General features: G+C 41.8%; 1 protein-coding gene across 1 annotated transcript in view; it reads right to left on the reverse strand.

Moving 5' to 3' along the window:
• scfd2 (sec1 family domain containing 2) overlaps positions 1–23,151 on the reverse strand; it is a 118,117-nt gene extending 94,966 nt beyond the window's left edge. The window contains exons 1-4 of the mRNA XM_080473041.1: positions 22,223–23,151; positions 21,840–22,008; positions 11,398–11,525; positions 5,183–5,358 (exon numbers count right to left, since the gene is read on the reverse strand). Of these exons, the coding sequence (XP_080329167.1) occupies positions 5,183–5,358; positions 11,398–11,525; positions 21,840–22,008; positions 22,223–23,036 (1,287 nt within the window). The 5' untranslated portion in view covers positions 23,037–23,151. The remainder of the gene's footprint in view (positions 1–5,182; positions 5,359–11,397; positions 11,526–21,839; positions 22,009–22,222) is intronic.
• Between the last annotated feature and the right edge of the window lie 252 nt (positions 23,152–23,403).

Genomic DNA, 23,403 nt, shown 5'->3' on the forward strand with positions numbered 1-23,403 from the left:
TTAACTCAGAAATAACAATAAAATAGCAGCCGTAATCAAAATATATATCATGAGCTACTATTTCGCAAGTGCACTAAATCATAAAATGACTATTAATGCAATCGATCGCTAGAGGTGAAGTTCAATAGGTGTGATCCAAATTGGTGACAGCTCTTAAAACATCTTCATCATCATCCAAATTTTTTACTTTGGTCTACTTGTATAGGTGTGGTGATGATTATCTCATTATTATTATTATAGATGTCAACAAACTGTCATGCCTTGTGTATACATTATTTATTTTATACATTTTGATCATAATCATATTTTCGCCCCAATTTCTACACATTTGAAATTACTGCAGATTTTTTTTAGCTATTAAAATAACAAGGATAGACCAGGGGTCGGCGACCTTCAACACTCATAGAGCCATTAAGACCCGCTTCCCACTTATTTATCGCTATGGTGGTGTTGCATTTCTGTAAATTATCATCCACACCATTGGGTTTAAAATATCACCTCAACATTAACTCATATCTACAATAATTAAGACTTAAATACAAACAGAACAGAGACTTGGATAAGGACCAGGCAGCCTGTTTGAGTGACCCATGGGAGGCGGGGACATACAGCCGAGTGCAGCTTTCTGTCCGAGCTGCATTGTGACCAGTAATAACTCTGAGCTCCAATGTTTTCAGAGGAGTGCCCTTGTAATCCCAAAAGGGTAAAGCAACAGGCCAGGGTGAGAAAGGTTACCTCCTTTCTGCTGCAGCGCTGTCATCGCCACCATATTTACAGATGTGATAGGCCAATCAACAGTAGGAGACAATACTGATCTTAAAAAAGTCTTCCATCCTCCCCCACATCAAAAAATAATATATATTATATACTATTATTATTGTGGTGCAACATATTATGGGTCTCGGTTCTCTGGAATGGATGTGCAAGACTAGCAGCAGGTTTAATCTGGTGAGGCAGAAGCTCTGGCCAGGCAGCTGATGGGAAGGTAAAGTAGTATGCCTGTGATGTTCTGGGAAGTGGTGAAAGAGAAAGTCTGTTAAATTTAGTCTTGGCCGGGGCGTCCCTGTCAGACATTAAGCATGTCTAGCATACACATTCTGGAACTGCGGACTGGAGTCCAACCAAGTCGTCTCAATCTGATCCATTCAGAAGAAAACCCAGTCACATGCTAGACAGCCAGGCCTTGGAGCAGCAATGAGGGTGAGATATAGGTGCAGGCAGATGGTGGAAGCAGAGAATATTGTGCATAAATAAAGCTACATGTAGGTGGTAATCTACTGAGTGGCAGTAGTAATATTAAGAATCACATTGAAACAGTCTACAGACTAGATACGACAATAACCACAGCAGTTGCCACTGCCTTTTAAGTTTAGATTGCAATGTTAAGTCTGTGAAAGCTGAGAATATTTCCTGAAAAACATATTGCATGTTACAGGATAGTGAAACGTTGCCTCAACACCAAAGACTGAGCTCCGGGGATCCAGGATCCCCTTGGGGGGGCCTGAGGCTAGCCTGTTTGGGATTGTCAAAATTAGATTTTCACATGTCCATTGTTGTTATTTTGAAGACTTGTGTTAATGTGTTGGAGATAGTGGGTGTGTCTACTTCCAACCCAGACATTGGGAAGGGGAAACAAACAACAGGTAACAAAACTATCCATCCATCCATCCTCTCCTACTGAATCGTTTCCAGGTCGCGGGGGTGGCAGTCTGAGCACCGTCACCCAGATCACTTTGCACCGATTAAGAACCTTTCCTGCGGGTGGTGAGCCCATGGGAAGGTGGCGCCCGGCGTGGGACATGACCCAATACCTTGAGATTGTGAGTCTCATGCTCTACCTACTGAGCTAGCCGGGGTCGTAACAAAACTAGCTCATCGAAAATATATTTTGCAAGTCCAAGAAAAGCCTTGAACTTGACTTGGCCTCGTGGCCTGTTCAGTGTTTTTCATCGACCATCAGACATTGGCCCTTTACTCCCATGAACCTACGTCAGGTGAAGCTGCTTCGGCCTTGAACTTGATGGCCCCTTGCCTCAGTCCAGCTACTGTGTGCTCCAAGGCTCTGGTGCACCACAGAGGAGCTGGACGGACTGAACCTGCAGTGTCTTCCTAGTGGTGGACAGTCTAGCCCTGGCCAGCCATACCCACACAGCAGCCCTCACACACTCAGGCAGAGCAAACACTTCCCCACCACAAGGCAGAGCTGAAAGGCATTTCACCCCACCATGTTCAAGTGTAATTAACTTTTCTCTGTCCATGTTGTGCCAAAGCAAAAAAAACTCACATTGAAATTAAGTGAATATAGGGGGCACAGAGGACACACAGCTCATTTCCCTTAATACCTCAATAAACCTCAGGCTTCATTTGGATTGCAAACATGAACCCTAACATTACACTCAAGGGCTGATTGTGAGATTTGATTTTCAAAACATTTCATTTTGAACTCAGGACAGATGTTTTATTATTTATATTTTATATATATATATATATATAAAATAAAGTTAAAACCAACTGTTATTGACATATTTACCATATTAATTGTAGGAGACCCAGTCCCATTTAAAGACAAAATCACTTCAAAAGTTAAAGGACTTGTTTCGAATTATCCAGGTATGGTAGAGGACCAAGGGGGTGGATCAAAGTGGAGTCACCAAGTAAATGGATACTGGAACTGTAAGCCCGAAAGTCTTCTTCTTTCATTTAATAAACAAGTGATGGACCCAGCTGAGGACTGAGGCTCATGAGCTTTTTTTCAAATTCCAATTTGGCATTGGGCATAGCTGCAAGCTTGTTTTATTTTTCCGTGATTTATTTTAATAAGTTCCTAAATACTCTGCTGTCGTGCTTTAAGGCTGAAGGAAAATACCAAGACTCAATGTAAAAATTGTGGGGAATTCAGCATCAGTTCTTAGTTCGACGCCATTCAGCTTTGGATGTTAGAGAGTACATCAAACATGCTGATCGCTGCTGAGAGTTGAAATGAGAGTTGAGCAAATGATGACCGAGTTTGCTCTAGGTTTTGATTTATTTTCCCTGCTCCACCTCCTACTTGTCTTCTCTGTCTGTCTCACCAACAGATAAGCTCGCTGACCTTTATGGAGTCAAACACATGAGTACATCAGTCACTGCCCACCTCTGTAAAACCAAACTCTCCCGCTTCTACATTCGCCTTTAAACAACACGATGGAAATCTGGCATTTCTGCTCTGTTTACAGGATCCAAATGTTTTCACTACAAACACAACTGACCTTGTTTATGAACTGGAGGAATCTGCTTTTTTTCTCGTCGCTGTCAGCTTAACACAACATTCTGCCCACCATCCAGCAAGCCACAAACACCCACTTACCTGCTGAGCATTGGCAATAAAATATTTACTGAGAGCAGGGATGGGAAAAATAATTGCCAACTTGATTAGAAGTTGACAGAATATACTTTGTATTTCTTATTACAGCTTACAAAAGGACTTTCAAAAATACAGTAGAACCTCTGACAAGCGGACCCGGTAAGAGCGACACCCTGTAACGGGTGGACAAGTCACTGTGCACGGACACATATTTACCTGTTAACACACCGTAGTGAGGACAACCTGCCTGACGAGGACAACAGACAGGTTTCCCTGGTCAATTTCAAGCTGAGCGACACTGAAACGGCCAATATACTCGGGCTGGACCTGATTATTGGAATATTCAGGCTCAGGTGCTCCACCATTGCATCCATACTACACTCTGGGTTCACTTCCTTAACGTTCCATGACGCAACGTAACGATCCTGAAAATATCTCCCTTTCTGCAGCCCGGCGGTCTCCACCTTTCCTCAAGTAGTTTCTGTTTCACTTCAGGAGTTCTGAGCCTCTGGCTCTTCATTTGCTTTTAAATTGTGATTGTTCAGACGGGGAGTCGGAGGATCTCCTCACACAAGCGTCCAGTCGCTCTGGCACATGAGCAGTCGGCGCTCACAGATCGCACGGTCGACCGAAGAGGGTCGGAGCCGAGCGCAGGGTGGACGACGATTCTGATGTCACGCGTACTAAAGTTTCACTTTCCCTTTACAGCAGAGAACATAAGGCCCGCGGGCCAAAACCAACCAAGAGGCTCCAATCTGGTCCCACCAAACAAGGAGCTTAGAGAGGGTTTATACAAGTTTTGTTTTTACATTTCATTGTATTTTGCACCAGAATGTTTCATTAAAATGGACTTTATGTTGAGATTGTACCGACAGTTTGATCTTGCAAAAATATAGATAATTTCATTACATAAACTGTGAGCACAACAAAGAAAACCTTTTAAGTGTAATATGTAATATTTTAATGTTATTATAGCAATATTTTACCAGTCTGGTCCACTTAAGATGAAACTGGACTGTATGTGGTCCCTGAAGTAAATTAAATCTTATCTAATAATTATTTTGTATACATCTTATATATATATATATATATATATATATATTGTATACATCTTTGTATTGGTTCAGTTATGTGCTTTTAAATAATAATAGTATACTTGATGTTTGGTTCGTTCAATATCAACTGGTCCTACAATTTGTCCTCATGACCCGTCCCTCCGAAGAGAGGACACCTGTCTTCAGGAGACACTTTCCGTTGGATTTTTAGGGCGTCCCTACATCACAGGTTTTACTGCAACCCACTTTGTTTGGTGTCCACATTGAAAGTAAACTTTATCTGCCTAAACTTTGATGGGACCCCAGTTTGCTATGTGTTCACAATATTGTTCCTCTGCTCCTTTACTAATTTTGATTATGAACCATTTTTACTTGAAACCAAATAGCTAAAAGAAATTGGCATCTGTGTCCAGTAGCGCCGCCAGCCAGAATCCTGGATGCACCATGCGTACAATTATTTTGAAGGTGTGAAAGAAAAGTACAACATTTTTGTCTCTGCCTGGTGCGCCGTCACCGTAATGTTTTGTTTTGTTTGAAAATTGCATTGCATTTCTTGGCGATAAAAGCTACTTCGTTGCATTTTAAAAGTTAATTTGAATGTGTCAGTACTTTCAAATATTGGCGCAGACAGTGGCGCCGCCAGGATTCAATGTCATAGTACACACAGAACCACAATCTTTATATGGAAAATAGCATTAAATACCCCTCTTTTGAAAGTCAATTCTGTAGTGTTTAATGCTTGAAACACACCTGGTTAATCAGTTTATTCAAGATGAGCACACACCTGCAGCAGCAGCCTCTCGAAAGCGAGGCAAGCATCCCAACGGGGCAGGTAGGGGTGGCGGAGTGTCTGGGCAGTGGCCAGGCCCAGCTGGAGAACTCCACAGTGACTTTCTAGCGCCCCCCAACTGCTCCGAAACAGCTGCATATACGAGCACAGCTGCTCAGGGGTCACACGGCCTATGAGGAGAAATAGGAGAAGAGGAAGAAGATGGGTTGAGAGGATATGTCATTGTCCTGGGAATTTTCTTTTAATTTGGAGCCATCACTAACACATCAATCAGTATTGTTATGTATTATACAAAGTACACGCTGTCTGTTGAGCACACACAGACTGGAAGTGTTGAGAAGACTTGACCATGCTAACAGTATTACAGACAAGCTTTTCCCAACAAAAAGCTGCCTTTTTAAAAACTATTACACACTCAGCTTGGAGCAGATAATGACTGCAAACCATAATATTATCTTAACGAGCAAAAAGGCTCACTGGATTAGACAAAGCAAAAGCTGTCATATGTTGAGACATGTCACTAAACTGTGTGTGTGTGTGTGTGTGTGTGTGTGTGTGTGTGTGTGTGTGTGTGTGTGTGTGTGTGTGTGTGTGTGTGTGTGTGTGTGTGTGTGTGTGTGATTAGAACTGATAAGAGCTCCAGAGAGCCAGTCTTAAGTGTGACTAATAAATAGAAAGCAGAGGTTTTCTCGGATCACTTATAGAGGCCAGACTGCTCACACAGTTTTGGACCCTCTGGACCTCGTCCCATAAAGATCCACAGAGCCCCAGGAAAAGCAGTGTGAGAGATATAAAAGCTGAGAGGGGGGTGGGGCCAGAGGAACGAGGGGCTGTGTCAGGGGCTGGGATAGAGAGAGGGCACACATTAACTCTCCATAAAGCCCACTTCTTCATGTTGATGTTCTGAACCAGCACCAGATGTGGGAGTATTTCCTGTTGGACTACATTGCCAGTGTTTTCTTTAGTGAGGCCAAACACATGACTAGAGGAGAGACAGACAGGACAGATAAAAACTGAGCAGAAAACTACAGAAATGAAACATAATAAAAAAGACATGGTACTCAAAATGGAAAGAAACACATGGAAATAGATGGAAAGATCTATGGATCAGGATTCATATATTTCAGAGGGAAAAAAGGGAAAACACAGTCAAAGGAACCTATTATTTGGTCATTTTCTCAGTATCTGATCAACAAACACAAAAAGTGATACGTTTCTGCAGTCCCACCTGTTGGGAAAACTTATTTTCCAAATGGAACTGAAAGAGGTAGTGTGTTTTGCAGCACTTAAAACCAAAATAAAGCAAGTACCTACAAAGTGGATTTGAATTTCGTGCTGAAATTAAAGTCATTTTGAAGAATAAACTTCGGGCAAGATACATTCAGAATCCTGAAAAAGCTCTATTGTGAACATAACCAGCCACAGAAAGCCTGGCAGTGTAACTGAGGTTCTCTCAGCTTGATGTGCCAACCATAATTTAGCAAAGAACCAGAAAATTTGTCCAAAGCGGGTCCCAAGCATAATTTCACCCAAGAATAGGCAGTCGAAAATGAAATGGTGCACTCTGGGCCAAATGCAATCAGATTTTACAGCTAGAGCAGACCACATGAGGAGGAGTGAGAAAATGTAAGACATTGGAAGAAGTTCAAAAAGAAAGAAAAAAAAGCACTTAGGCTAAAAAAGCCACACAAAAGCCTCCGCTCCATTACACAATGAAACAGTCCTGGCCCAGCTCCTATCTATGTCACTAAACTTCCTTCAAAACAGTTGTGATTCCTCAAGGCATCTTGCTGCCAGATGCTGAATCAATCGCAGAGAGCTGGTATGTCAGCTGAGAGCTTGCTCTAAGAATAGAATTGGAACCAACCTGAGAAGGTAATACACAAGTAAACAATAAGTACACGTGAATGCTCCTCTGTAGGATTAGCAATCATTTATGTAAAGTACACACTCCATTGTGCAGAATGAATTTACCAAGCGTATGTATTCCATCAAGTTTGACTACACAATATCATCCTCCACTGATAAAATGTTGTAAGTCAATACACAAGAATATCAATGTGATTGACTGAACAACTGTCAGGAGATTATCTAAGGTCGTGTTAGGCTGCCAGACAGACAACAGCCGTCTGTGAAACCCTCTCAGTCTACGACAAGTCCACCATCTTGAGCCAGGAGAGAAGAGATGCTGTAAAAGATTTATGACGGATAACCATCTTAGGAACACACTGCACTTGTGCTTTAGGGGAGTAGTCCATTACACTTTCATCATTTGGATTTGATCAAGAAGTTAATAAAGAACACATTAGTGTACTTTAAATATAAATTCTTTTGAAGATTAACCTTCTGCTGGCTGTGACTAAGAACTATCAGAAGTATATGTAGTAAGTCATGATATCTGTATCAAGTCACACATCATATGAATATTCCTATTGGTAAGTTCAATACATCTCTGTATATGTATATGTTTTACTATAATTATATCTGAAGTCATGTCTGGAATACACGAAATGTAATTTCTATTGCTCTGAATATAGGATTTTTTAAAGAAGTCTGGACCTTTTGGCCATTTCACTCTATTTCTTTGTACATTTATAACAACACTGGTCATAAAACAAAAGGACATATTCAGTCTCCTGCTATAAACTATTTGAGCTGGTGTCCATCTCAGCCTGATGTGCAGACGTGTCAACTGAAACTAGGCTGTGATCAAAGTCTTCAACAATGCAAAAAGGGGCAGAGGCCAAGAATGGTTTAGTCCCTTTACTGGAAGATGAGTTGAATTCTAGGTGCAGAGGGTTACTCAGAGGCTAAGTGATGTCTGATGTCAGCGTGGAGCCGAGTGATGACCTGCTTCAGCAGCTGGACGGACTCATAAGGAAGGCTAAGAAACTTTCATTTCTGCACTTCAGGAGGAGGAACATCCTGAAACTTCTATTTGTGGATACATGTTGCGTCCCTTCAGGATTTTACTGTACATTACAACATAGGCTGCCGCATCATTCAACTGCCGTTTGTCGTTCCCGTTAGTGGGAAAAGCTTTTATCTGTTGTTCCTTCTCACTTGAAACTCTTTGACTTATTAGGAATTTTTCATGGTTTTTTTGTGACAAAATGTCAGTGAGTGAGCTTAGTCTGATCGTGTTTTGGACATTCTCTTGTATTGTAGTTTACTTAACTTGAACGGTTTACGTAAAAAGAAATTCATGAGTGCTGGTTTGAGGTTTTTGGATTTTAAACTGAATGGGTTTTGACTTCTCTTATATACCGTATTTTCCGGACTATTGAGCGCACCTGAATATAAGCCTCACCTGCAAAATTTAAAAAGAAAAAAAAGGACATATATAGGCTGCACTTGACTATAAGCCGCAGTGTGTGTGCGTGCGTGTGTGTGTGCGTGTGTGTGTGCGTGCGTGTGTGTGTGCGTGCGTGCGTCGTCCACCTAATGCAGAGAAGTCCACCGACTCTCTCTCGCTCCTAAAAGACAATAAAAATCCAAATAACTGTTTTTCCATTTGCCTATTCAAAATGTCAATCTTTTTCATGTTTGATCTTGAAATATAAAGTACATCACATCAAAAAGTGATTTATGATTTACAACTATAAAGACCTCCTCACGACAACAAAAACAACATTTTCAGTTACGACTATAAAAGAACATACGGTGAAAAATGAAAAGATAATTGAAACCATGGTGACATTACATCACTTCTTCAGATCCCCCTCTCATATCCCCAAAACGTTATTGGTCCGTGTACCTTCCGGCCATTCAATTTTCATTTTAATGTCGGAAAACAAAAAACTGGAAACCATCCGATTTCCGTTTTTCGATTTGATATTGGAAAATGAAAAATGTGAGACGAGCCGTCTCCCGTTTTTTGATTTTACAAAAAAACAGAATCAGGTTGTTTCCCGATATGCGTTTCTTTAAAAGGAAATCGGGAAATAAAATACGACCGTAATTCTTTATTTGAAGTTTGATTTGCCGGAAAACCCGGAAGTCGAGTCTCTTCTTCTCTTGATGGGAGAGTAAACAACGTTGCGTTGCTGCCCCCTTCAGGCGGCCTGTGAGCTTCGAACTCGCCCACCAGTTGACTTAGATCAGGGGTCTCTAACCTCGGGCCTCGAGGGTCCCTGTCCCAGTTGCTCTCTCTGTTAAAAGCCCAGGCTACACCACGGTGAGAATGGCCCTGTCAACACATCTCATTTACCTTGCTGCAGTATCAGTGCACACAGCACAAACATAAACCATATAATCTTTAGACGTGCACACGCATACATGTGTGTAGACAAGCAGACTGAGAGATAAAGGCGTGTTTACAGATGATGAATTTAAAACTGTGTGACTAATTCTGTGCTAAGTGCAAAAACACAAGACAAACAGTGAACTGCACAAACAGGGATTGGACATTTCTATACACACAAACACCATGAGAGAATTTCATCATCTTATTGTGTTGTGAGAAACATGATGGTATAACCTAATATTGCAGTTTTGTTTAGCTTATTTGTTTATTTTTCAGGGACCATGTACAGAAAACATTAATCTCACAGAAAAGATGCTTTGTACCAGATTTAGCCATGACCCGTTTCCATCTGCAGTCCCCAGGCAGGCCGACAACTTTATAATACATATTACAAATACAGCCTAAAAAAGAAATTAATAACATTAGCAATAACCATTACAATTTATCACCTGGTTTCATAAAATTCATACAGAATATAAAAAAGATATTGTGCAATAAATTATACAAACAACGTAACAAGCAGGAAAACAACATTACAATACACATTATAATTATCACCTACAGTAAGATTAGTAACATTCTCATTACCAGGAATAACCACTAAAATGAATCACCTGGACAGAATACTAAAATGTATTATTATTATATTCCTTTGTGTCTCTGGATGATCTTATCACGTGGAGAAGAGAAGAAGCGAAGTTGGGTCAGTCTGCATGTGAGAATGGAGAACCCGTAGTCCACTGATACAGTATTTACCCTCCTGATCTGAATAAACCTACCAAAGCCGGAATATACCCGGGGGGGAGTGGAAAATGTTACTCTCCTACAGAGCAAATGTCCACTGAGAAAGCAAATAGATATTAATGCAACGTGTTTTGTGTTACTTGGTCTCATATGAGAGGCGTGTGATGGACTGAGAACTCTGCCGGTACTATGGTGGGCAAAATGGGAACTGTTTGGGGGGTGGGGGGTTCACTGGGAGCCCATGGAGTTTTCATGGAGTCTGGTCCGCTGCCAGTCGGTATAAAGGGTCAGTGTGTGAGGGGTGTTACAGATGCCCCTTCTCTCTGAACCATTCTCATTTTCTCTCTTGCTCAGCAAAGACATAAAGTCAACAAGACGTCAATCTGCACACAGAGGCACTTTACAGCAACACACACACACACAGTGGTGCTCTTAATGTCATTAGCAGCAACAGAGGAGAAACATAAATATCTGAAAGAAAAACCACCACACACACGCGTGTGCGTCAACATATTATGATCTGCCTGTTATGAGACACAAGACTTTCCTTACCTCATAGATTATAGGAGCTAAGGGTTCATTCAACCCCTCCCCTTAAACGTCTCATTTCTGCCAGATGCTCACCTGCATATTGTGTGTGTGTGTGTGTGTGTGTGTGTGTGTGTGTGTGTGTTACATATACTTGCCCTGTATGTCGAATGGTAGCATGAAAGCCAATGTGTACAAAGACAGTGTAAACCAGAGCTCGCCTTTACTTTATCTTTTGTGTGCTTACACACAGTTTTACTCCTCACTTCAGACGACTTTGCCTCATTACCAAACAACAAAAGTTTTCAAAAGCAGCTTGTGTGCACGCAAGTGTGTGTGTGTGTGTGTGTGTGTGTGTGTGTGTGTGTGTGTGTGTGTGTGTGTGTGTGTGTGTGTGTGTGTGTGTGTGTGTCACAGAGGCAACATGTGGTTCAGATTTCCTCTGTGGCCACATGGACAAAGACAGAGGACCCAGATTTCAGTAGGGGGCGCTATGGGTCTGCTCTCTAAGACTACAATACAGACACAGACAAACACAAACACCAGAAAACACAGAGTAAGTCACCATGCTCTTACATGACACGGTTGTTGTTGTTCATGTTTTATATATCTGTCTTTTCTACACATCAGTATCTTATTTGAGGGAAACTCGATATGAGATTTCCTCCACTTGTGAACCTCTGATTCTTACCCATGCTCATCTTGATTGGAAGCTTCTCCTTACTGGCTGCTTCCACCAGATGCCGACGGATCTCCATCACCCCCTCTTTATGTTTACTGGTCAGCATGGCTTCCCACAGTGGCCTTGCAGCAGATGACCTGATAGACAGAACAATCAAAGAGGTAAGTTACGTCATGAGGTTAAAACTAAAGGAGGGACTTTTCAACTCTAATAAGAAGAGCTCCTGTCACTGCTGCTGCCTGTTTGCTCAGAGGACACAGGCCTCTCAGCGAAAACACAAAAAGACCACATTAACAAGATTGAACACTTGTATCGGTGTGACAGAGATCTGAGTGGTGGGGGAGCGGCGACTCCCCCGCGGGACCCCTCACAGGAAAAAGATGAAATTAGCAGAGGGAACATTAGGAGTGTTCTCAATCCACCTAAAAACATCTAGTGTGCCAACATTCCTCCAGACTGATTGGTGGTGTCCTGACATCAGTGGCAAATCAAAAAAGTCTGGAGACCAAGACTCCTGTTGATGCCATCTTAGGGCACATCTCTCAGTCCCTTGTCTCATTTTCCACCAGCTTACGGAACACACTGATCCACGTCTCTAATGGGAGACAGACAACAAGGCATGTTTGTAAGACTTCTACCATCTGCTGCAAGTACTACAAGCTTCATATTCTTGAGTGAAGAAAGATCCTGAGCATCACCGTAGCTACTTCATCATTATGTGTACAGACAGAGACAATATTTCTTCTAAAAGGAACTGGAGCTCTGATTTGGAGCAGTCACGCTAAAGACCTGTGTCCTTGCTGCACTCCTCTTCTTGTTTAAAGCGCTGACACTCTGTACTTTTGACAGCAAGTCAGATGTGCCAACATGATCCTTTCCATACTCTCAAGAGTAACTAGAAACTGAAAAGAAAACGAACACAAAACTGAAAATGGACTAAGGACAGAGAAAGGGTAGGTAGGCGGGACTTCGATGACAAATGCTCTGCTCTGTTTTTCTTTTCCTTCTCGTATTTTTTTTTCCAAGGCTTTTCTTTTTCTTCTCTCGCCTTTTCTGCTCTCTAACTGCTGCCATGTGTTTAATATCAGATGTAATGTGTTCCAGACCCTGGGCTGGGGCAAGATGGGGAGCAGAGGGGCTCACAATGGGACGCCCGCCTTCCTCACAGTAGAACTAGACACAAAGACCAAGAAATACAACTTAGACAAAGACAAACGTGGAAGAAGAAGAAGAAGGATGAAAAAAATTGGACTGAAACAAATATAAAAAGAAACTGAAAACACTATTCAATAACATTCTCTTGGTTTGCATAGGCTGTGCCATAGCTTCTAAATATGTGGTTTACATTGTATAATAGTTGTGATCAGATAAGGTACTGTTGCATGAAAGCATCTCCTTTTCAGAAAAACACCTCCTGTGCACATGATGGCGTCTCAGACCTGCTGCAATTATGCAAATCAGAAACTCTAACATTCTTATCATTTCTGAAATACCAATGCTATGACTTGACCAGGCCATATGTGTTTGTGGATGATGTTCATGAGTTTGAGGGTGTTTGCATCTGTATATGTCAGTACACAATAATGTGTGTGTTTTTGGAAACCAGAGGTCTACTAGAAAAGAAATATGGTTCTCATTTGGCTTTTCGCCTGCCCAGCATCCCCCTACACCCACACTAAATCCAGCCCACTCTGTGCAACACCACATTCCCTCCCCCGATAATTTACCCAGGCCATTTGGTCGGACGATAGTTGGGGCTTGAGCTGGACTGAGGGGCGAGGTTAATGTTGACAGGGTGCGAGACAGGGTCCATAACAAGACAGAAAACTTGTTGAGTAACTGCTTTACTACGGAGACGATGGGGAGGGCGGGTCATTGGGGGGGGGGGGGGGGGGGGGGGGGGGTTGGCCCATCGATGTGGCTGTGTATGAAGCTTGTGTTGTCCCTGCCTGCTGAAAAGGCTGCTGAAAAGCTAGAGGGGGCGCTCGTGCACTTGAGTGTAGCACTGTGGTGCATGCTCTCTGATTTGCTTGAATGTTTGAGCGGGCTTGTGTTTGGAAAGTGTGAGTGTGTTTGTCTCTACACAAGTTCCACTAGATTTAGAATGAGGGGATACCATTAAGAGTAACTTTAGCATCAAATACCATGCATAGTTTGAAGAATAATAGACATTTTCTTTTAAAAGAAACACACACAGTAGGCAACTATTAAATTACCTCCTACCATGCAAGTCATTAATGACTGTAGGGAAAAAGGGAGGAGGAGTTTTCCTGGAAGTCAATGATGCAGCAGAAAAGAATGGCTCAAATCGTTCTGACTCAGGATTCTTTGTTTTACCCTTTGTGATTCGGTCCATTGTGTGTGTGTGTGTGTGTGTGTGTGTGTGTGTGTGTGTGTGTGTGTGTGTGTGTGTGTGTGTGTGTGTGTGTGTTTATTTTCTTTATTCTAACTCTCCTAAACACACATGCACTGGTAAGCAAACAGTGAAAGAATTTTATCTGAGTTCATGACTTGACTCAGAGGTGAGTCACTGTATTTATAGTTATAACTGATGAAACTGGTAAAACTGGTGAAACCACATCAATGACTGCTAAAAGGTCAGTTTAGCCCAATTACAGCTGTTTAGCTGTTTTACACACATTTACCTGGAATGTCTAACTCTGAGCTTATATTTTACTGTTGAAACATTTGCGATTGCAGTGGCTACTTGAGATGGACTTAGGATGACTGATCTTCATCCTTGAAATTTAAATGATTTCCTCAACACTTCAACTTAACCTTTTATTTTTAACTAATTAATTTGACTATATTCTTAATATTCTGCTTTCATTTGTGAATTTTATCTTTTGAAATTCAAAACACTTCAAAAGTAGGGTTGTCACTACTGACGCGTTAACGGGGATTAATCCATGATCACGATTAATCTGATTAGAATTTTTAATGCCATTAACTTACTGGAATGACTCAAAATCCCTGAAAAGTGTTTGACAACACATTTTGGGCAGTTTATCCAAGTAGACTTCCCGCCACGCATGGAAGTCTACTTGAATGGGCTTTTGATCCGGTAGTGACAAACAGAACCAACTCAATATGAAAGATGCAAAACGGCACGTTGGCCCTCTCAATGGTAAGTTTGAGTATAAAACAACCCAAGCTGGAACAGTTGACCGACATAAACTATTATACACACACTGCAGGAAGGAGGTTTCTTTTCACTGAAGCATTTCCAGCTTAAATTAACACATTATTGTCACGCATAGTGTAGTCGGTGGTTCTGCTGACTGTTTTCAGCTGCAGCAGAAGCGGTCAGCTCTCCTCTCGGACAATGTCAACAAGTTACTTTGTCTTCGTAGCTGGCTGCAAAAGGAATAAAAGGAACATTAATGTGGATAAAATGTTTTTGTCAACATGAACCGACCTAGCCACAACCAGCAAGCAATACTTTTCTCTCAAATGGTACTTTTTATCTGAAGGAGGAACTGAAATTACAACTTTTTATAACCTGAAGTCGTACTTTGAAAAGCAACTCCAGTAAAAATGTGGAGATTCATTTTGATTTTTTTTAGATCATAAATTAACACTTAGTTCAATTATAAAGGGATGGTTGTCAGAAATCTAGTAAGAGTGATATCTACAAGTTAACAAGAGACTGATGCACAGTATAGTTCATTGAGTTATTAGAGATAACAGATTTAGGTTAATAAATACCCGACATTACTTCCTGGAATGTGTTAACACATTCAAATAACAATTTTCATGAACAAACTCCAGTTCCAATCAATGTGGCAATTATCAATATGATAGAATATCAAAGCCTCACAATCAACAGACGACAAAACCAGACTGCAATTTCTTCCCATTTCATATTTCAGATGATTTGTGTAGTTTCCAAAATGAATACTACCTATACCAGACCGAGGTCATTAGAATCGTGCAGCATCAGTTTCAATCCATGGCGAGTTCATTTACCAAGCGTGTTTAATAGGGTGCAAAACATTGTCCGTTTCCTGTAAACATCCCTGTGAAGCACAGGACATAACATGGGAGTTGGGTAGGGGGAGAAAAGACTAAAACCAGATCTGGCCTTGAGTGTCTGTGTGTTCTGGCAAGAGGGACAAATGACCCAGTGGATTTATGGAGAGAAAAGGAGGGAGAGAAGCTCTGCAGGAAGTGAGGAAAGGATGGGAGAGGCTCACCAAAAATTAAACACACCAAAAACGGACAGAACAGGAGATTCCACTTGGCCGCTATCTTTTATTGATGTGTTTAAGAAATAGTTTTGTGTATCCTGACAATGAACTCCCGCGATCTGAGACGTGAAATCCATAAATAGTCTTGTACTACCACATGTCAAAACAGGTGTATGAACCACTCCAGAGCCTCAAGTGAACCAGACACATGGAAGCTTTGGAATTGGTAGAGCTGAAGAGGAAGCTTTTCTTTCAGTTACATGTTCATCCTTGTTAGTTTGTTCCTGTTTAATATTGATCATTGGTCTTGTTGCTGCACTTGTGGGCAGCAAGTAACTTGTTTTGTTAAAGTAGGGTGTATCCTGCCCTCGGCCACAGTATGCTGGGATTGGCTCCAGCAACCCTCAACTGGATAAGCGGGATAGAAGATGTATGGATGGATGGATGGATGGATGGATGGATGGATGGATGGATGGATGGATGGATGGATGGATGGATGGATGGATGGATAATAAAACAATAATACCTTGGCAGTGGCAACAAGCTTTGCTTTGCAACGTTTGATTCTGTAAATTTTTAAGTTAAGATGGAATAAACTGGCACAATGTACATGTTTTGAGTGCATTCTAAATGTTTTACATGTAACAATGTGACTGGGCAGGACTGATGAGGATTTTCTATAATGATTCAACGCAACTCAACTTTATTTATATAACACCATATACATCACAGTCATTTCTAGGTGGCTGATTCTGTCTGATTGCAATTAATCACAATGTTACAGGCATCAAAATCCTAACAGTTGCCCTCGAACAATACAATACAGTGCATTCTATTTGAAAATGCAAAGAAAGCAAACAAAATCAAAGACCGTCATATGTGTTGACTGAACATTTGATATTCGATGAGGTGTGGAATAAGACCATGTAGAAAGTGTGGGAACACTGGACTTTTCTTCTCCGATGGGTGTCAAAGGAGGTACGGTGCCACTTTTAGCATTTTATGTTTTAGCAACTTGGTAATTTGCTCATGTTCTACACAAGGAGTGTGTTCCATAGTGAAAACTAAAAAACAAGAGACAGTGTGCGAGACAGAAAGGTGTGAGTAATCTGCTTAACTGACTGATCATTTCGACGCTGGAGGAGAAAACTGATGTATGCCGAGAACGACAGGGACAACATCACCGGTTGCCAACAGAGACAGGTGAGCTCCCTAAATCACTCCCATCTTCAATACTATCTGACTGATATGTGATTTAGTTTTCAAACAGATGCTGTTTGTCTGAAATCAGCATGATGAAGGATAAAAGCAATGACAGCGTGTTACTCTTGCATACAGACATTCATAGATCAGCCTGAAAATTGATTCTCATTTATAAAAGAGGACATTGAAATACTGTTACTATTACTGTGTGATCCCCCTTCTATACTGCAGTGATGAGCTACACAAATGGAGCTGGTTTCTCTGGGCTTGTCTTTTCATCGTGAAACAAAAAGGCTGTTTTCTACAATAATGGCAACTTTTATTTCCAGAACACATTCTGCGTGAACACTGGCAATTCACTTCAGCCTAACTCATATTCATCATACTTTTCTTGTTTGGCCACAGTAATATGTGAAACTCCAGCTACTACCAGAACCAAGATTTCATCAAGATACATAAAAAGAAGGTAATGCTTGTCCAGGATTAAAAGCCACTTTTCAAGAGTCCAAGGTCTTCTAACAATGTAGGTAAAACTCTGGTTTGTGCCACTGTTTGAGTATAGAATGGCACAACAATCTCCAGCCAGTAAAAAACAACCATGTGATGAACATGAGCATTTTCTGTCTCTTCCTTTTTTCTTGGCGAGGTAAAAACAGGAATAGCTGTCCTCAGCTGTCTCTCATTTATTCTTTCCACTCTGCTCTATTCTGTTTTAGTTCCTTTTCCCATACAGCCTGCACTCCTCTCAGCAGGCCATTTCATTCACGCTCACGTTTCCCAGCTGGGACAGAAATAGGTGTTTTCCCTCCCTCCTGGTGGTGCGCGTGCAGGATCTGCCAAGCAGATTTCAGGAGCCTTCGCAGTGTTTTCTCTTGGCAGGGTGCGGTCAGTTACTCTTGCCTGGCTTACGCTCAGCAGTGTCACAGAGCGATCCAGAGCACCGTGGCCACCCATGCTCAGCTCTACCCGCACTGGACACACTCCCACCGCAGCGTAGAGGCCCAAGTCGGCCAAATGACGGGGCTGCAGGGTTCAGGCCTGAGACGGAGGGGAAACTTGGTGCCCTAGTGAGGGTTCATGTGCGCAAACTCAGGATCAAAAGGCGCAGTGAAGCCAAGCGCAGCAAACACACACACACACACACACACACACACACACACACACACACACACACACACACACACACACACACACACACACACACACACACACACACACACACACACACACACACACACACACACACACACACACACACACACACACACACACACACACACACACACACACACACACACACACACACACACACACACACACACACACACACACACACACACACACACACACACACACACACAAATCTATAAGGGCAAAGTAAGAAAAAAACACACCTCCACAAGGAACGGCTGTGTTCACTGACTCAAAGTGTACTTTGTCTTTGGCATGATGACTAAAACCACAGACTAAAAGTCGGGTTGGAGGATAAGGAAAATTCACACCAGGTTATAAAAGACAATATGGAAATAATTGCAAAGTAAGTGTGGGGTCTCGCCTGTAGAGCTAGAAACTACAACCACCCACAGAATGTTTAGGACACGGTAATCTAAAAAAATATCCTGGAATTACTGAGAGACATACAATACCCAATGGCTCAAATTAGGTTCACACCTAATACCTACAGGTTTGTGCTCGTCTATGCAACAAAACCCAGCAAAGTCCTTTGCGGTCAAGGCTAAAAATAGCTGAAACATCATACAAAAGTCCAATAGGAGGAAACATTATAAAGACAATCAAAGCACACAGTGCCAACAGGGCCTAGTGCTTTGCACAGTTCACATCATACAAGAACAACAATCCCGTCTACAACCCCAGTTCCAAAATAGTTGGGACAAAGTGTAAAATGTAAATAAATGGATTGCATTTTGATTTTATTCACAAGTTACACTTTGTCCTAACTATTTCGGAATTGGGGTTGTAGAATTGTGCATTTGTTCACCTTTCCTAAAACCTGGAAAAATGTAAATATGAGAACAGTACACGTCTTAAAACAGGCATTTGCTGAGCTTCAACTGAAACATATTGAAGTGATTGCCATGAAACGTTGATTGTGACCCGTGCACTTGAAAGCAGTTAACTAAATCAGGAACTCTAGGTTTCTTTCTCTCTGCCTCGGCAGCACTTCAATCTCCCAAACATCTGTGATAAGGTTCAACTGAACCATCTGCTCAGATGTAGGAAAAGCAATAAAGCTCCTGCTGATCTGGCTTGCCTTGATCAGACACGTACTGAGTACAAGTGTAGCCATCGCATTTGCTTGCATATTACTAACAGCTCTACTTTTTGACATTATTGGTGCATCAGCACCTGTTGGAGCTTGTACACAGCTCTGAAACGTTCATCTTAAGGTTGTAAGATAAGGCCTTTGACTGAAAGTTCACTCATATTTACTGGCAATTCCTGGAAGAGCCATTGCAATGCTTCTACGAGCTTTTAGAACACAACACTTTTACCAATGACCATCTGAAATATGTTCCTCTTTTTATCCATCACCATATCAACTGCTGAATCGCTTATTTTTCATTTCAGGATTGTAAAAGTAGTCATAGTTTTAGCTTGTTCACCCGATTGTTAAGACTTGGAGAAACACAGCACAACAAAAATACACTCAAAATGTATTTTGGCCAGTATGAAGATCTTGGTAAAGTGTTTTTATCATTATGATGAATAGAAGGTCAGAGCATCTTAATCCCCCCCCCCTCCCTTCTTTTTTAGTATTCTGCAAATGTTTGAGATGTTCCCACAGGGATGAACTGTGGAACTACAACACTGCCTACCTGTGGGTGTGAGGTCCTCAAAAGAGGGAAAGTTCAAGACCACCTAACTACTGAACTCTCCTTCAATTGATTGGAAATGTGTTGTCCTGGAAGGAGGTTTTCAATTCTTGTGAATATTGTACCAGGAAGCTAATATCTGTTCATGACAAGTCAGAATTAAAAAAAAAAAAAATGTTCCAAAAGGACCCATATAAAAAAACACAATAATAATATTTGATAGAAAACCCTGGTTTAGATATAGTGATAAACACGTTGAATGAATGAGTCCAGAGAGCCTACACATAGCCCAAACATATGCTATCAACCTTTTCTTGTGTCTTACTAAATTCTTACAGTGTCTACAGCAGACGAGGACAAACCAACGTAACATGATCTTCAGAGAAAAATGAGAACATTACAATGGAAAATAGGTAATATAATCCAAATTGTATTTTATAGGAGTAGTTCCCCCTGGGGATTTCACAATCAAGAGCAAACCTTTGAAATGTTCAATGCTTTTCTTTCCTTAAATGAACTCATTTCTTGGATCTGGCAGCACAAAAGCCTGTCGTACAAACATCTAGTTCACAATATGAAACGTTCTATGTTCTTCCAGAAGCTTCTCAGTTTTGTTTGAGGAACCAAGATATTGTGGAAAAAACAAAGATGTTCATTTAGGAGGCCACTGGTGCCAGGACAGCTGGCCCCATAATTGACCCTGAGAGTCTGTGCAGCCTGCCCCTTGTTGCTCACATAACCTACTACAATACCCCCAGCCCAAACAATACTATCTGCAAGGATCTTAAACTGGCTCCAATACAATCATCCATACCCCGCAGGTCCACTAAACACTGAGTATTTGTTACCCTATTCAACAAAGTCACCACGGTCTCCCATGACTGGTCGATCCACAATAACTATTCTTCACAAATTGGTTTCCTGCAGCAACAACTTGAAGGGACAAAGCTGGATTCATCAGCACAACCCAGACCAGAGACAAGCTCCACTGAACTAACACCAACCGACATGCCATTTAGAAATCGGAGTGGGTTTTACCTGTGGCTGGTGAGCGTTTGTTTGTGCATGTGTGTGGCCAGGTGGGAGAAGTATGTGAAGATGTATATCCTGGTTGTGTCACAAGTAGGGCTGTCAAAATGTGGATTAATGTATCATCATGATTAATCTGACAGAAAATGTAAATGCAATTAAGCCATTGAAATGACTCAAAATCCCTAAAACGTCTCTGATGTTTCCGTCAACACATTTCAGCCAGGATGTCCAAGTAGGCCTACCGTCTCAGGCGAACTAATCTCCAGTGAATCCTGTAAACTGGCTGGTTGAGATGGCAGACGCTAAACAACACGTTGGCCCTCTCGATGTGAAATGCAAGTACAAAACAACCCAAGACACTCAACTGACATAAAGTATCGTGCACACTCTGGAGAAAGAATTTATTTTTTTTCCGCGGAAGCATTTCCAGCTTATAATACCACATTAGCATGAAGCGAACGTTAGTCTGGGATTCTGCTGACTCGCTGTTCTCAGTTGCAGCAACATTGGAAATAAGAAGCGGTCAGCTCTCCTCTCAAACCAGGTCAACTAATTAGTTTGTCTTAGTAGCGGCTGAAAAAAGAGTAACAGGAACACAATAATGTGGATAAATGTTTGTTTTGAAAGAGAATGTTTTTGTTAACATGAATTGTTAAAGTTGTTAAATAAACAAATTAAGTGCAGATATATTTTGTTCTTTCTTGAGTCTGTGTGCTCATGAAAAATCAAACGGCATTAATATCGATTAAAAAAATAATTATATTTAATTGTAATCCAACAGTCCGATTAATCTGAACTCTGGTTGAACAATAGCAACTCGTACACTGATGAAATCGTGCACCTCAAACCTTTAGCAGCATCAAACAGATGTCAATGTCCATGTGAATGTGAATGTGAACACAGTGATGCACCAGCAACCTGCCCAAGGTGTCACCTGCCTCTCTCCTAATGATAGCTGTGATCAGTTGACGAAACCCACAACCAAAAGTCTAATAGTGCAGGTATACGAAATGGACGGATAAAGATCAAGGTAAAGAAGCACCATAGAAATCTTAAAGAATTTTGTTTCAGCTCAAAAATTGATAAGGTGAAGTCCTACTTATCATACAGACTGTTGATTCTCAGCAGTTGATTCTGATGGTTTGAAAAGGTGTAATAAATTGTGAATACAATAAAGATGAAATGCACTCACTGGGTCTGTGAAAGACAGCCAGGGGCCACGGTGTTCTGGGAGTGCTTTGTCTGCTTCAGACTTGTGAGCTCCAACATGTCCACCTGCACATCAGTCACGTGACCAGGTAAAGGCCTGAGCATGGTCAGAATCTTCTCCACCAGGTTGTCGCCATGGTGTCCAACAGCTCCTGCAATTGAAAAATGAAGAAATGTATTGCCATGCCATGTAACATTTGTGTTGTGTTCGCACTAATAATTGCGCTAAACAAACATGAGTCCATTGACACTGCAGCAGAATGTTACTTGATTATGAATAAAGCCTGAGCAGGGTTATATTTGTGACGTGATGAAGCCTCTGCATATTGCCAAACGGTCACACAAAAAGACAGTTGGAGATTTCACCTGTGAGATCCAATGTCCGGTCCAGAAATATGATGGATGCTTTATTTGGGGCTGTTTTCCTTCGGTTTTTTGCTTGAGGATGATTGGCCAGTTCCCCTGCGATGATGCGGCTCATTGGACCAACTGCAAAGCTCTCCTCCCTCGTGCCCGTGGCCTCAAACATCACATTTAATGAAGAAACCAAAGATTTAACTTCAATTTGCAGTTCGAAAGGGAGAGAATGCAAGTCCAGGTCAGTCAGATTTCCAAATCTCTTCTTCTCTGGTCGTTTTGAGTTGATTGTCTCGAGGTCAGGTAAGAGCAACGGGAACAGGTGCGCAAACGCAGGCGTGACAATGAGCTGCTGCGATACAGCGGCGAAGACCACAGGGACGTGAGTGACCTCGGCCGTGTAGTTCATGTTTCCCATCCACTCACAGAGCTTCTCCTCAAACTGCTCGAATACAGGACTTCCTTCCATCTCTGACGTCACGTTGTTGGCGAGCAGGTGGACGGAGTGAGGCACGGCGGTGACGACAACACAGTACTGGAAGTGGCTGAGAGAGATGATGTCTTTAATGATGTCCACCGTTCTTCCCTTCAGCAAAGTGCTCACCACAAACACAGCTTTCGGCTCGTTGGCAGTGCAGGCTTCGAAGCTTGAGAATTGCTTCAGATTTCTGGCTCCAGCCTCCAGTAACGCGGCGGCTCCTCCGCTCCAGTGCAGAGCCTCGGTGCACTTGTCATCCATGAAAACAACAGCTTTCTTCACCTTCGACATCACTCTCTCCCACGCCTTAAGCGGGAAGTGCATGAAATCCTCAGGCGTTGACATTGTTCCGGCTGCCAGTGTGTGTTGAATAGGACAAAATCACAACAGCTCCGAAAAGTCAGCTCACGCAGCTGGGAGGAAAACAAACACGAGTCTCCTGATAGTGACGTGGCAGAGTGGAGTCGCAGGATTCAGACGTCATTTGGTTCGTTTTCAAGGCAACAAGCAGCGCCCCAGGAAAGGCGCTCATAGAAAAACAAAAGAACAAACATTGTCATTATTGATTCGAAGTCGCACGATACATATAGGTACTTATAGTTTCTTGGCTGTGGAAAAAAAATTCTGAAAACTTTGTGCTGCATTCCTGGTGTTTGCACTGTAGCATGTATGTGTGGAGCAAGGTATGGAAAGCCTGCCTGAGCAAGGTGTT

Source organism: Lipophrys pholis (genome assembly GCF_963383615.2).
Source record: "Lipophrys pholis genome assembly, chromosome: 10".
In the NCBI taxonomy this organism is placed as follows: domain Eukaryota; kingdom Metazoa; phylum Chordata; class Actinopteri; order Blenniiformes; family Blenniidae; genus Lipophrys; species Lipophrys pholis.